This window comes from Crocuta crocuta, unplaced genomic scaffold (assembly GCF_008692635.1).
Source record: "Crocuta crocuta isolate KB4526 unplaced genomic scaffold, BGI_CrCroc_1.0 scaffold466, whole genome shotgun sequence".
NCBI lineage: Eukaryota > Metazoa > Chordata > Mammalia > Carnivora > Hyaenidae > Crocuta > Crocuta crocuta.
The window spans coordinates 1,753,204-1,767,978 of record NW_027529672.1 but is presented as its reverse complement, the minus strand read 5'-3'; the positions used below and the strand labels follow the sequence as shown (position 1 = coordinate 1,767,978).

General features: G+C 53.4%; 2 protein-coding genes across 5 annotated transcripts in view; one reads left to right on the top strand and one right to left on the bottom strand.

The window, feature by feature from the left end:
* CTBP2 (C-terminal binding protein 2) overlaps window positions 1–8,125 on the top strand; it is a 105,233-nt gene extending 97,108 nt beyond the window's left edge. For both annotated transcript variants that reach the window (XM_077762952.1, XM_077762951.1), the window contains 6 exons: window positions 45–251; window positions 3,286–3,500; window positions 3,952–4,082; window positions 4,597–4,724; window positions 5,218–5,335; window positions 6,762–8,125. In XM_077762952.1, coding sequence (XP_077619078.1) covers window positions 45–251; window positions 3,286–3,500; window positions 3,952–4,082; window positions 4,597–4,724; window positions 5,218–5,335; window positions 6,762–6,942 — 980 coding nt within the window. In that variant the 3' untranslated portion in view covers window positions 6,943–8,125. The remainder of the gene's footprint in view (window positions 1–44; window positions 252–3,285; window positions 3,501–3,951; window positions 4,083–4,596; window positions 4,725–5,217; window positions 5,336–6,761) is intronic.
* A 279-nt stretch (window positions 8,126–8,404) lies between these two features.
* ZRANB1 (zinc finger RANBP2-type containing 1) overlaps window positions 8,405–14,775 on the bottom strand; it is a 43,137-nt gene continuing 36,766 nt past the window's right edge. For 2 of the 3 annotated variants that reach the window (XM_077762953.1, XM_077762955.1), the window contains 4 exons: window positions 14,460–14,580; window positions 13,208–13,337; window positions 12,879–13,108; window positions 8,405–11,505 (listed from right to left, as the gene is read on the bottom strand). In XM_077762953.1, the coding sequence (XP_077619079.1) occupies window positions 11,287–11,505; window positions 12,879–13,108; window positions 13,208–13,337; window positions 14,460–14,580 (700 nt within the window). In that variant the 3' untranslated portion in view covers window positions 8,405–11,286. The remainder of the gene's footprint in view (window positions 11,506–12,878; window positions 13,109–13,207; window positions 13,338–14,459; window positions 14,581–14,775) is intronic. The other variant, XM_077762954.1, reaches the window with a different exon arrangement.

The window sequence follows — 14,775 nt, the reverse complement described above, 5'->3', positions numbered from 1 at the left end:
GTGGCCCGGCTGCCCCCCCTCCCCGCCCGGCCTGTCCTCCCCAGGGATCGCCGTGTGCAACATCCCGTCGGCGGCAGTGGAAGAGACGGCCGACTCCACCATCTGCCACATCCTCAACCTGTACCGGAGGAACACGTGGCTGTACCAGGCGCTGCGGGAGGGCACGCGGGTCCAGAGCGTCGAGCAGATCCGGGAGGTCGCCTCGGGAGCAGCGCGCATCCGCGGGGAGACGCTGGGCCTCATCGGCTTCGGTACGTGCGGCCGCCCGGCCCTGCCCCCGGCCCACCGCTGCCAGCGCGGGGACCCCGCGGGGAAGGTGTAGTCCGGGAACGGCCGGTCCCCTGGGAGCCGGGGGAGCCCGAGGCCAGGGGGGCGAGACCGAAGGGGCCGATGGAGGTGGGCTGTGCAGAAATGAGCAGGCTCAGGGCTCCACTGTGGGCCGGAGGCCGAGCCGAGGCCCCCTGTGCACCAGGCCCTGGTGTCAGTGGGGAGTCGCAGAAGGATCTTGAGCCAGGCGGTGGCATGGTCAGGTCACCGGCTTAGCAGGCTCACCTGGGGTTGGGGGCAGGAAGAGGTCTTGTGGCGACAGCTGGCGGCCCTGGGAATATTGGGGGCGGGTTATCAAGGACAAGGCGGGCTGTGACAAGAGGCAGCTTGGTGATGCTGTCGGCGGCACGGGCTCAGGTCCTGATGACGAGGTGTAGGTAATAACACAGGGGCTCGGGTGGGCCCCACACAGCACGTGAGCGGGGGGCGGGGGCGGGGCTTGCTTCTGACTGCTGAGTCTCCTCCCCACCACGCAGCCAGTCCACGATTGAGATTAACCCACCTCCCTGCCTCAGTGCCCCAGTCTGTGCACCGGGAGGGGAGTGATACACGGGGTGGGTAGTAAGTGCTGGGCCTGCCTTCCAGAGGGCTCCCCAAGCTGTCACAGAGCTCAGGGCTCTGTTTCCAGAAGACCAAGGGTCAGGGCTGCTGGGACGGCCCGGGTGCCAGCTTGAACAAGGCAGAAGGAGCTGGGTTTCTCCAGGGAATTCCCATCTTTCTAACTCCCGGGGTCTAAGACCCTGGTTAGGGGTGATCTTCTGAAACTATTTACCGAGGAGTCCTGTGTACTTCCCTGCAAGAGACTGTAGCGGATGCACATGTGAGGGCCGCAGCGCCCTCTGCTGGTGGCCGGAGGCCTCCCGTGGCTCCGCCATCGGGCATGCTTTTTTATTTTTATTTTTTCTATATTTATTTTGAGAGAGAGAGACACGTGCAAGTGGGGGCAAGGCAGAGAGGGGAAGAGAGAATCCCAAGCAGGCTCCACACTGTCTGCACGGAGCCCGACATGGAGCTCAAACGCAGGAACCATGAGATCCATGACCTGAGCCAAAATCAAGAGTCAGAGGCTTAACCACTGAGCCCTCCAGGCGCCCCCATTGCACATTCTTCACCCCTGCAGCGGCCCAGCCCCATGGGAGCAGCCAGGGCTGCGTGCCCTTCCTGGGGTCGTTTCTTGGGCGGAGCCCTGTGCCGTCCTTCCTCTGAAGACCCTTTCAGTATATCGAGCCCTGTGGTTTGAGCCCCATGTGCCCCAGACTGATCAGCACCTCACAGCCCCTGCGCAGTCTGACTGTAACATCTCCTTGCCACCTTCCAGAACTGTAGCTTGGGGAGGGGAGGGGAGGGGGCCCGGGGGGTAGGCGGCCTGATGGCCTTGGCTGCTTCCCCGTCCGGCCGGAAGCCCTCACCTGCCTGAGGCTCGGCTGAGACCCCACGGCAGAGCCTGGAGCGTGGGGCGCACAGCCACGGCGAGAACTTGCACAAAATTGGAAAGGAAAGCCAGCCCGTGACAACAATACGAACATGCTTTTTGAAGGCAAAGGCCCTGGCTCCCCCTGCAGGGCTCAGTTTTGACCAGGGCGGTCACAGAATGAAGTCATCCGGTCTTGCAGAAACTTAAGAACACCCACGGCTTAGATCGTAGCCCAGGATGCGGTGAGGGTCAGGGAAGGCATGAAAAGCAGAGGCGCCATGAGGTCATACAGGCAGCGGCGCCCCTGGTGAAATCTGNCAGGTCTGGAAGGAGGGCGGGTGGGGGAGGGGTGGGGGGCCTCACTGTGTTGGGGTGAGCTCCTGGCGGCCCTGTGCTGGGATCATTTGTTCCGTATTTCAGGTGCATGAGAGGGTCTTGTAGGCCACTGCCACGCCTCCTTCCAGTGTGTCACCTAATGTCACCTGCCTCTGCTGTAGTTCCTGGTTCACTCATCCAAGTGGGGACATGGGGGGGCGGGGGATGCCCGCCAGTCACCCTGCAGCTGCCCTGCAGAACCTCATTAAACCGCTGCCTCCAGACCAGGCAGTTGTCTGTCGCTCAGCGGGAGCCGGTGACAGCCCACCGCCAGGTCCAAGTCGGCCTCACGTGGCCGTCCTTGTTTGGGAAGAGACACCTTCCCCTGTCTCCTCCTCCCTCCCCTGCACAGTCGAGCAGTGGTTTTGGATAGCGATGGGCTGTGCACGCTTCCTGACTGAGCCCCTTCGGGCCACACTCAAACCAGTTTTCAGGCTGAAACTCGCTGGCCGCCCATGGGGTTCGGTGGGTTTGTGCAAACGACGGCCACGTGGGAGTCAGGGAGGCCTCCGAGTCCGGGTAGGTGGTGTGTGATTCTAGAGAGGGGCAAGGGGCCTCCCCGTCAGGGCGGCTTGGGACAACCGAGAATTAGCCCGACAGGGACGTGCCTCCCACCTCCCATCAGGGCGGCCCCTCTCGCCAGTTTGTGTCCAGGTCGCCGTCCTGTGGTTCGTTTTGATCACTTCGTCGCTGCCAGGAGCAAACCCAGTGCTCATTGGCGAGAGAATGTTCCCGGCTCCTGCCCTCAGCTACTAGAGAACGCAAGCTCGGGTCAGGAAGCCTGCTCTGCACACAGACACAGGGGAGGGGGGATTTGTGACTGGAGGATATTGATGATGGCTGGGGTACGTGGAGTTCACTAGAACACTTTCTGGGTTTGGAAATGTACGTAATAGGAAGCTTAAAAAAAAATACCCAACACAAGCAACAAGCCCTGTCCTCCCCCAGGAAGCCCGGCCCCCCGCAGCCCTGCGAGGCTGAGAAGTGCAGGCCTATGGTGTCCCCGAGCCTTGGGCGCACGGCTCCAGCGGCTGCCCCTCACGCTCCAGCCACCTGGTGGAGACGGCAAGTGCCGACGCCGGGGCTTCGCAGGGCCTGGCGTCGGGAGCGCTGAGCAGTGGCAGGAGGCGCCAGGGACTCGCTCACTGGGACTCTTTCTCTCTGCACAGGTCGCACGGGGCAGGCGGTTGCTGTTCGAGCCAAGGCCTTCGGATTCAGCGTCCTATTTTATGACCCCTACTTGCAGGATGGGATCGAGCGGTCCCTGGGCGTGCAGAGGGTCTACACCCTACAGGACTTACTATATCAGAGCGACTGTGTCTCCTTGCACTGTAATCTCAACGAACATAACCACCACCTCATCAATGACTTTACTATAAAGCAGGTAACGGGACCTAGATTCCCCCCCCACCCCCAGCCCCTGGAAACCTCCATCAGAACCAAAGGGGGGGATGGGAAACAGTCCATGGACACACTGGCAAGAAGGAAGACCATTCCCTAAGACGTGAATGAGAAGCCGGGTGAGGCCCTTCCTCTGTGAGATGGGTCAGGTCGAGCTGGGACAGACGGGAGCTACCCCACAGGGACCTGCCTTAATCAGGTTTGGTCTCCAAGAAGCGGCAGGGGGGGGCCCAGGGCACAACTCCAACCTTCCTGCCCGCCGTCCGGGCCCCCGCCGTCGCCGACAGCCCCCACCGTCTCCCTCCCCGCTGCCGCGCACACGTTAAGTAGCCAGACGGACAGAACTCGTTCCCGTCTGTGGCCGGCTTCTCGAAACCGCAGCTCAGCTGCCTTCGGGCGTGGTGGCCTCTAATGGCTCTTCCCTCCTCCCCCAGATGAGGCAAGGAGCTTTCCTAGTGAACGCGGCCCGCGGCGGGCTGGTGGACGAGAAGGCCTTAGCGCAAGCCCTCAAGGAAGGCAGGATACGGGGGGCAGCCCTCGATGTGCATGAATCGGAGCCTTTCAGGTGAGCCTGGCGGGCTGCTGGCACGCGTGTTTCCCAAGCTCCCCGGGCCCATTTCTACCCCTGGGTGCCCCCGCCCCCACCGTGAACTTGAGGCACTTCCCAGCGAAGTGGCTCCTGGGTAGGAAACTGGAAACGAGAGACCGTCGCCAGCCTCTGCTCTGAGGGCCGTGCTGTACTTGGCAGCGAGCATGGGAGGGCCGGGGGCCCACGGAGAGTGGGGGGGCGGGGGAGGCAGAACGCGTCTGGAAGGAAGGAGAATGGGGTGTTGGCCCGCGGAGGACCAGGCTTCATCTGTCCCCTGGGCTGGCCGGTCCTGCCCAGCTGGTTCTCCGTTGGGAGCCCCTGACACTCACTATGAAAGTCTTGAGATGTCCTTAAACCCCCAGCCTCCAGGAAACATACTACCAAACGTTCCTCTCCCCAAGTCAAAGAGCCCGTAGCTCCCTTTTGACAAATAGGATAGGGGTTGATATCCAAGTTTTCTCATTTGCTGTGTTTGTGTACGTTTATCTAGCTTTGCTCAGGGTCCCTTGAAAGATGCACCGAATCTCATTTGTACGCCCCACACAGCTTGGTATAGTGAGCAAGCCTCACTAGAGATGCGGGAGGCAGCCGCCACCGAGATCCGCCGGGCGATCACAGGTGAGCCCCCCACTCTGCGCCCCTTGCAGCCAGTGCCTGGCGGGAGCCCCGCGGTTCAGGTGCCCCCGGCACCACTGACACACGCGCAGGAGGGGTGACGCGGAGGCTTGCTACAGGCAGGAAGAGTTTAGAGATCATCGGATGCAATTACGAGATGTATGCAGTTCATTCAGACCCTGGACTAAATTTCAGACCAAACAGATTCCCTTTCCGGTGGGTCAGCAGTAAGCGTGCGAACTGCGGGGGAAGCCCAAGCCCCTTTGTGCTCCGGCCGAGGGCGGGGGTGAGGAGCTCGGCGCCGGGGCCCGGGAACGTGGCACAGTCTCCGAGAATCGAAGGGTCAGCCCTCTTATCATAGAGTAAGAGACTTAACAGTTAGACTGCCGTCCGCTCAACCACTGCTGGGGGTTCTTCCCAGTGGCAGCTCCTGAGTAGAATGTTTAACTCATTGCTTGAAAAACACGTAGGATTCATTTTAATCGTCCTGTTCCAGGTCGCATCCCCGAAAGCTTAAGAAACTGTGTGAACAAGGAATTCTTTGTCACAACAGCTCCCTGGTCAGTAATAGATCAGCAAGCCATCCATCCGGAGCTCAATGGCGCCACATACAGGTGAGGAGCGGGATGGCAGCGGGGAGATGGGCGGAGAGGGAGTGGCGTCTGCAGTCCGCAGTTCTTCCCATGCCCAGTTTCTGTGCAGCAGACACAGCTCTTGGGGTACATCCTACAGTCGGGGTTCCTATTTACAAAGGGGAGCAGGAACCCCCCCTGCTTTCCAAGGGCTTCAAGGTGGAGAGTTAACGGAACGATTTCCAAGTGAAAGGGCATGTGGCTGGCGACCGTTTTCCAATTTGAATCTTCTGGCCGGAAGCCAGACTGGGGGGAGTGCCCAGAGTACCTCGGGTCTTGGTGACGAGAGGGCGTGGCAGTGCAGGGGGGTCTGCCCCGGGGACACGAGCCACAGCCCTTGTGACCGGTGGCCCTTCCCCTGGTTCTTTCCCCGCCGTGCTGGGCTCACGGGAGGACCGCTGGGCCCGCTTCTTAGCAGAAGGGAGTTTTGTCTTGCCCGTCCCCCACCGTTCCCCATCCCGGGCCCCTGTCCCGTGCGTCGTGGGATGTGCGCGAGAGACCCGCCCTCCCCCAGCACCTCGCACCTACACCCGCAAGTGGCTCTGGCTGTTGCCTCCCGCCCGCGCTAGCCACTGGGGCCGGGGACTCGGGCAGTGGGTCCCACACGTGCAGGCAGGGACTCGGGGAAGTCAGTTTTCTTCACAGTCTCGTGGCTTCTGTATCCATACCTGACACCGCTCCGCACTGTTGCTCTTTCGAGGCCACGGTGTAATGATTCCTTTGGACCAAGACCGCGTGGCCCCTTGGTCCCTTCTGTTCGAGGGGCTGTCGCTCACGGGATCCTGTTCCCGAGTCCTGGATTTGTGAGCGGTGAACAGCTGTGACAGGCTGGGGGGTTGGGGAGGCGTGGAGCACCTGCCTCCTAAGTACGTTTCATCCTGGGCGTGTTTACCTACACGGACTCACATTTGCCTGAGAACCGTATGTTCTGTAGGCGACTTAATGCCACATGTCCTTGCACACACGGCGACTTGTGTGCCTGCAGCATCAGATGAGCCCTTCGCCAGCTCCCCTCTCCTGCCACTGCCGCGTCCTGTCCCGTCTCTGGCCACGAGAGCGGAGCTGGCCCGCCTGGAAGGCCACACTATCAAAGAGGACTTCGTCCTGCCTGTTGGGAAATCACTGAAAGCATCAATAGGTCTTTTTCGGTACAAAACATTTCCCAGAGGCGGGATGAGCTTCTCCTGTTGTACGAAAGGAAGCTTCCAAAACTTCTGGCTCAGTGTTTTGATGTAACTACACAGACTTTATCGTGAAGTAAACGTCCGTGTTTTAGATTTTTCACGTAGAGGTCTCCTCGCGTTGGGGGTAAAGGGTGACTCCTCAATAAACACCCCGAAGCAGGCAGAGCCGAGAGCTCGGCAGCTTCCAGCCCCGGACTTACTGGCCCTTTCTGTGTCCTCCTCAGATACCCACCGGGCATCGTGGGCGTGGCTCCCGGAGGACTTCCCACGGCCATGGAAGGGATCCTCCCCGGCGGCATCCCCGTGACCCACAACCTCCCCACCGTGGCGCACCCTTCCCAAGCTCCCTCCCCCAACCAGCCTACAAAACACGGGGACAATAGAGAGCACCCCAATGAGCAATAGCAGAGAATGACCAACGGTCACCATTCAGATAAACCTGGGACCAAGAGACAGTGACAAATAGATGAACTAAGGAAAAGGAATCCGACCGTCTTTTTAACCGATTCCGGACCCGCGCATCGCTGACGTTGCAGTGTTAGAAGCGAGCTAGACGCCGGGACGCGGGGAAGCAGGAGCTGGCGTCTGCTTACGGAAGCGCCGAGAGACTAGGACGTGATTTGTTAACGACCAACTTCTGTTATTGTGTGTTACGTTCTTCATCTGTGCATCAAATCACAAAGAATAAATAGATCTGTTTCCTTTATCAGCCCCTCGGGCACAGCAGGCCCTCAACGCCTTGCTCTCCAATGTTGCATCTGAAGTTCCGAACGTGAAAATAAAAAATGCTGAGAGGAAACCCCCCCTCCTGTGACTCGAGTCCCTTCGGTCCGTGGGGGCTGGTAACCTCTCTCGCGTGTAGGAAGACCCAGTTACTACAAAACGGGGCGCAGGATCGAGGACCCGTACAGCCTCCTGTACAGAAGCCTCTCCCACCTGAACCGCAAACTGAGCAGGCGAGTTGGTTGTGAAGTCAGTACTACCCTCTGATGATGCAAAGAAAAGAAAAAAAGAAAAAAGAAAAAAAAAGTATTAAGTTTCACAAGCTGTTTGTACTCAAATATATTTTCTCAGTTTCAGATCCTCAGCTATTTTATTGAGTGGAAAGTCTTGAGCTAAAAGAGTTCAAGAAAAATAATGTTGCATTTCCTTATGTCTCAGGAAACACTTTTTATGGTAACTTGTCAGATTGTCTATGAACAAACCCACTTTTTTAGACCTTGATAAAGTCTTCTTTTCTTCACGTGATATTTTATACAAGAACACTTCAGGTGTGTTATTAGATGTGACTGATTTTAACAAATCCTATTAGATTTGTATCAACTAGTTACATGTTATATTCATAGTCTTTTGTGAATCATCGCCTTTTTGTTTAAAAGATGGCCTATTTTGAGCCTTTGTATAGGTACATTCCTGTTTTTGTGACAAAAAAAAAAAAAAACCTTTAAAACTGTCCCAAACAGAAAAATAATGGCTATCAGAACTGTTTTGTTTTCGTGTGAGTCACCGTTCCTGTATTTGTTTATTGTAAAGGTGGACATATAGCGTTCAGTGCAGTTTTCAATAAAAAGTAATAAAAATTTGTTAAGTTCTGAAATTCAAGTACATCTCACCCATGGAAAAGCTGTCTAATTGAGATGTTTTAAAGGCAAGTACGTTTTCGATCAGCCAGTTTCCAACTCCTGTTACTTCAGGCAGGGTTCAGGGATGAACAGCTTCCTACCTACCTATTCCATAACCCAGACTCGCGAATGCTGACCACCACCCGTCGAAAACCTCACGTTAATAAGCCCGTCGCTGGCAGATCACGCCATCCTTTAGATGCAGCAGTGGGTTACAACTAAATCGATTGAAGAAACAAAATTGGTCAAGTTAGAGTGTTTTGATTTTAATTTACCCAAACGCAAAATTACCTGGCTCAAGCATTAATGCAGGAAGGGAAGTGGATCTCAAAATTCTTTTAAATGATATTTACAAAGAAATGTTGCAAAATAATTAACATCAGCCATTTCCGTACGTTAAGAACTTCAAGGTGGTTTAAAGGATCGTCCCTCTTAAATAGCATTAAACCCCTTTGCACTAGTGGTATCTGCAAGTACTAGGCAACCAATGGAGTCCGATTCCAGGAACCAAACTCCCTTTCGCTCCCTTCCCGGTAAGAAAAGGGTGTCTTCAAGGCATCGACCTCCTCCCTCGCTCCTGTGAAGGCGGGGGGTCCCATCCCAGCCCTCCCAGAAAAATCCCATTACAACAGCTTCCTGTTGACAGACGTGGAGCACGTGGTTACTGACCCGTCCCTCAGGAACCCGAATGGGAGCTGAACACCCTCGTCCTGACCAGGATGTCGGCAAGGAGGGCAAGACACGTGCTCGGAAACGAGACACCCACCGGCCTCGACACGGCAGCGCGGCCTTAACACAGACCAAGTCTGGGCCACAGTGAGCCTAGAGTCGGAAACCACAAAAAGGCAGGTTTCAAGTCTGTAGTGCGCCTAGGTTTTGTTTAATCAGAACAGAAAACACCACACTGTAGTCTCCCTACAAAAACAAAACAAAACAAAAAAACACCAAAGTTAAGTCCATACAGCTCTGGCACTCCTGTCCGGAGTCCACCGAGACCTTGATCTTTGAGAGAGGACCGCACACTCCTCTTGGGACACAGCTATGGCTGTTTAATCGTTCAAGAGCTGGACACACAGCCTTTTCCAGCCAATCTGCTATGAAACCCATTTAGAGCCCCATCCCTCCCTGTCTGGAGCCGAGGAAATGCAATCCTCTACCTTTCCCACGGGGAAGAACGCTGTACCTGTTAAACTAGGTGTGGTCAGGGTCACGGATTATAAATAAATAAATAAAGAGGCACCTCAGGGAAACCACTCAGCAGACCACCCCACACAGGCTCAATACCGAGCCGACGGTTCCTGGACAGCACTGACTGCTGTGTAGACCATAGCTAGATGCTTCTTTCTCAAGCACTTCTTTGGCTTCTTCAACTGGGAGGGCAGTTTGCTTACCGGCAACTAGAATAGGATCTGTGCCCTGGAAAGAAAGATTCCTATCTTTGTATGGAGAAAAGTGTGTAAAGCTGCTACGCTAAGTAGTCAGCCTGCTAAATAATTACTGACCAAAATGAAAGTAAACCATAGTCAACCTGTAGGATAATATAGCCGCTTAGAACAGTACCATTTACCATCATTACAGCAAAATTCATTTATACGCAATCAACTTGCAGAAGTTTCCTGCAAGTTCTAGCAGAGAGCAAAAAAAAAAAAAAACCCTTTGTCCTGGGAGGGTCTTTCAGTGGACTGTTCCGAGGAGGAAAAGGACATCTGGGTGGTTTTCCGTCTTTAGTATTCGAGCATCAAGTCAGAGGCTGTGCTCATTTCAAACACCATCTAGACAGAACTAAGAAAACTAGTATTGAAAGGTCTTTCTTTCACAGCCTTTTCTCCAAAGTGAAGGAAGCATGTGGAGGGGGGGGCGGGGGGGAGGGGGCTTCTTTCCAAATTCCTTACCACGTCCATAGTCTACAAAGTGCTTGTCAGGAAGTCTTTGTGCTCCTGAGATAGATCTGCAACTTTCACCCAGTACTGAACATATACCTGAAGTGGTCAAGTAATACTTTTTATAAAAAGATTTCTATCTAAGATTATAGTTTTAAATAAGAATGGCCACAATTAACCAACATGCAAAAATCCTCAGACTGCTCTGAGAAATTGGTTATACAATGCATTTACCACCTTACTGCATTTTGTAACTCTTTATACGTAACCGACCCCCAGTTAGCCGAAGCAAAGGCATGCCTTTCTAACACATTCTGCCGCAAGCAGAGTGGCTGGTGAAGAGCCTCTGCGGGGCAGTCTGGGAGCGGAACATTGTCAATTGAATCAAGGGAGCAAATTTCACACAATTCATTTAGTCCCGAGCGGGCCTGTACCCCAGGCGCCTCCCTCACATCGGGGGAGCGACGGTCCCCGAGGACACTGCCTTGCGGGCTCTGGGAGAACCCTCATTTTAAGGGCACTCTTCCAAACAAATAAATACCTAAATACTGAAAGGGGGCATATCAGAAGCTTTTAAAAAAGACGAACAAATAGAAACCCAAACCCTTTCCAAAACAAGGGAATGACGTCTGTATGAAGTTCCCTCAATTCTTTCTTTCCTTGCAGTTTGTTCCTTAAAGATTTGATTTCGTTTTACTGGGCACAACAGGAACTAAATTATTAATAAAATAAAAGCTTGTTTTTATTTTTATGTGTGGCTGTGGGTCTTTTAAGGTGGAAGTAGAACGCCAGGTTCTACTTGAGAAAGAAGATCTCAAAGGAACAAAGTCATCTGCCATAAGCTTTGGGGGGTGCCCGTGCTGAAAAAACTTCTCAATAATATGAAGATGCTGGTACAACTTGTCCTATTACACAACTTCTTACACAACCACATGCGTTACAGTTATAGACACATTTACAACTTGAAAGGAAAAAAGTTCTGTCTTAATAAAATTAGGGGGGGTTCGTTTTTCTTTTTTTTCTTTTTTTTTCTTTTTTTTTTACAAACTGTAGTCCAAACAAAGTTCTCTGTCTCCTCACACAGCAGATTCGTCATCTCTGTCGGGTGTGATGAGGAAAACCCTTCCGGGCAGGTCCCACCAGATCCGGTTCCTTCTGCGCCCCACACCCCGCTGGGAGCGCGCACCACACGAGCTCTGCGGGCGCCGCAGAGCCAATAACCCTGGTCTTCTGCTGTCAGAGTTTTTTCATTCATCCTCATCATCGTCATCTTCCTCTCCGTCAGACAGGGACGTACAAGGCCGGATCTGCCTGTAGCGGTCAAGCCATTTCTCCACCATGTGCGTGACCAGGGGGTGGTTCCGCCGCCGAGAGCTCTTCTGCAGGGCCACCAGCACGCCGCCCTCGGTCACACAGCAGTCCAGCCACTCCCGGAGCAGCTTCTCCTGCTGCTCCTCATTACCTAGCTTTTAGAGGGACGTGAGGAGGGAAGAGAGCATCACAGGTCAGAGACTTGCTAGGAGACACTCAATGGAAACACACAGACACAGCTGGTAGGATTACGAATGAGAAGGTCCAAGCAACAAACTCTTCACATGGTTTCAGCCTCCCGTCAATTTCATGATTAAAACCCAGTTTCCTATGGTTAAACAAAAAGCTCAATGTGGGGAGGGGGGACACCTGAGTGGCTCAGTCGATTGGGCTTTCGACTTTGGCTCAAGTCATGATCTCACAGTTCCTGAGTTCCAGCCCCATGTCAGGCTCTGTGCTGACAGCTCAGAGCCCGGAGCCGGCTTTGGATTCTGTGTCTCCCTCCCTCTCAACCCCTCCCCTGCTTGCACTCTCTCCCTCTCTCTAAAATAAAACAAAAAACAAAAAACAAAACATTAGTAGGAAAATTCCCAGAAAAAGACCTCAAGAGGAAGAACCATCTAGTAATATTTTTGTTTGATAGAATGGGAAAAAACAAATGTTAACCTAATAAACTTACCATGGCAAAGAAAAGGCTATAAAAACAAAGTCTCAGCTTCAAATACATGACAAGGTAAGTTTATTTAGTAAAATATTTACAGAATGAAATCATAAAAATCATGGTCTATTTATAGATAACTGATATAATTTATTTAACTCTTCTTACTGTGATTGTAAGTGGTATAATAATGACTAGTACAGTAAATAAAAGACAGATAATTTTGTAAGAATGTGCGTTTTCTAAGAGCATTCTTTCTGCACATCCTCACCATCACCCCTGCCTGGGTCTCCCCCTCACACCCCCTGCATCTGCAACACCCTCGGACCTGGGCTTCCCACTCTGGCCAACATCCAAGCTTCTCATCTTGACACTGAGCAGCCGGTGTCCGTCTACTGTGCGGGCTGGGCTGGCTGCTGGCTTCCCAGCTTACAAGGCCAAAGCCAAGGCTTCTAAAGGCCGTGGATGAGTGAGCCCCTTNCGCCCCGCGGGTGGGGGGGGGGAGGGGGGCTCTCAGGGCAGGGGCACCTCCTCCTCAGATGCCTTTGGTTACCACCCCATTCAAATCACGAGGCCTATGTCCCCCTTTGTCCCCTCGCCCACCTTTCTACTTTTCCCCTCAGTGTTTCTTGCTGGGGGGGCATGGGGGGGGGGGGTTCTTCACATAACAGCCTGCCCCACAGCTCAGAAAAGGTGAACTTCGAAGCCTGGCTGACCTGTATCTCCACAAAGTGACACTACGACCAAACCCAAAGCTCCCGCTGGCCCAGCTCAGGGACAACCCGCCGGAGGGGCCGGGGGACAGGCATCCAGGCCGGGCGGCTGCACAGACACTACTAGAAGGGGCTGAGGGGAGTGCCAGCCTCTCACCTCCTGAGCAGAAAGAAAGTGCACGTGCAGTAACTTCCTCTCGCTGTCCACCAGAGGCAGGAACGTGACCGTGACGTCGTCGTCCGTGTTCAGGTTAGCACCAGCACCTCGGTTGCCATAGCCGTCGTTTTCCATGGCCACCAAAGCAGAGAAATGGCCCCTCGTATAGCCCAGAGCGATCGGACTTTTCCAACAAAAACTCTGTTCCCACAACAAAGGCAAATAAACACCTGGAGGGAAGAAACCCGCACAACGGGATTGTCAGGACTCGGCCACGAAGCGCATCCTGAGTAAGGAGACTTCTAGAGTACTCTGGAGTAAGAGCTTACCTTGAAACCGAGTATATCCTAAAGTTTCTCCCCGGAAACTCTTATAATATTTTACTCCATAAACTATAATTGGTCGTCTAAGAATATGTGCAAGTACAAAAATGTGCGTCTGTTCCAAGCTTGCTCCAGGCTGTGCAGAGTAAAATAAAAGAAAGTAATTTCTCTTTGACATTCACCGCCACCCAGGAAACAGCTGTGCAGAGAGCACAGCGCTGCTCCCCGTCCGTCTGCTCGACCTTTTTTTTTTTTAAAAATACTATAAAGCTAAGTGAGTATAAAATTCTGCAAATCCTTCCAATGAAATCATAAAGGAAATCTGCGAGGTGTGCGTTTACAGGTATCTCTCACTATCCAAACTCAAGAACCTGACAGATCTGGGCAAATTCTGATCTCAGGAACAAGAGATCCAGAGAGCGAGGGATGCCTGACTCCCGTGACCACCTGCTGGGGAAGGTCCCTGCTGGGGACGGTCCCTGGGAGAGCTGCACCCACGCAAGGTCCTTCCCAAGGAAAAAGAGGAGCTGCTACTTCATGCATGCCTAATTCAAGACTACTACACAGGTCCACCTCCCCTCTGGCAGATGGACATGTTTTCAGGAAGTACACGTCGCAGATGTAGCCACTGTGACAGAATGTATTGCGTTCACAGGGTTCAAATACAGTATAGTGCTTTCTGCAAAGAAACAGAATGGTTTCTTGGGCATATTTTTGAACACCGCAGTTCAGTATTCTGAACGTGTTTGTGGAAAGAAACTAGTATGAAAGCCAGAGCCTGAGAGGAACAACTGTGAACGATTCATTGTTATAAAAGTTCATTCCCAAGTTAGTTAGAAACAGCGCCCCCTGCTGGCCACAGCACCTTGCCCTGCGGGACCGGCCGCCAGCTCAGCGATCCTTAGCCCCAGAACCAGCAGGTGGATAAAACAGGCATAAAGCCGCCTTCCTAAGAAGAGCAATCTGGAAAAGTACGGAAGCCTGACAATCATCCCAGTACGATTTCCATTTTGACACTGTCTAATCACGTCACGGAGGAAGCCCGCGGTACTGTCCCTGTCCTGCATGAGGCCTTGCCCGTGGCCCCCCCGCCGACAGACAGCAGCCACGACGAGGAACCACGGCACCCACTGCCGAATCGGGTACGCGCCTGCTCCTACCACACCGCCGCCCACTGGCTCCTGCGCGCACATCAAGGGACTCAAGAGCACGCGGCCACCTCTTCTCAGGGGAGCAACACGCCTCGCAGCGTTCTCACCTGGCTGGCAAGGGAGAGTATGAATGCCCAGTCTTCTTGCCACTGTTCTTCTCGCAAGGAGAAATGTAAACCAAAGCTCTGAGAATACCATGATTCCCAATCTTTCCAACGTGTGTAAAACCTAAAACAGCAAGACGGTAAAAAATTAGCCTTCTACGAACAGTACATTTAATGTTCCAATCGTTTAATGTAGTCTTTAAGCAATTCACCTAGAAATGAACAATTTTCCCCCAGTTTGCAATGTATTTTCACATGAAAAATGCCTATGTTCTGCCAGCAGACATCACACTTAACATGTCCTCACATAATTCGACTC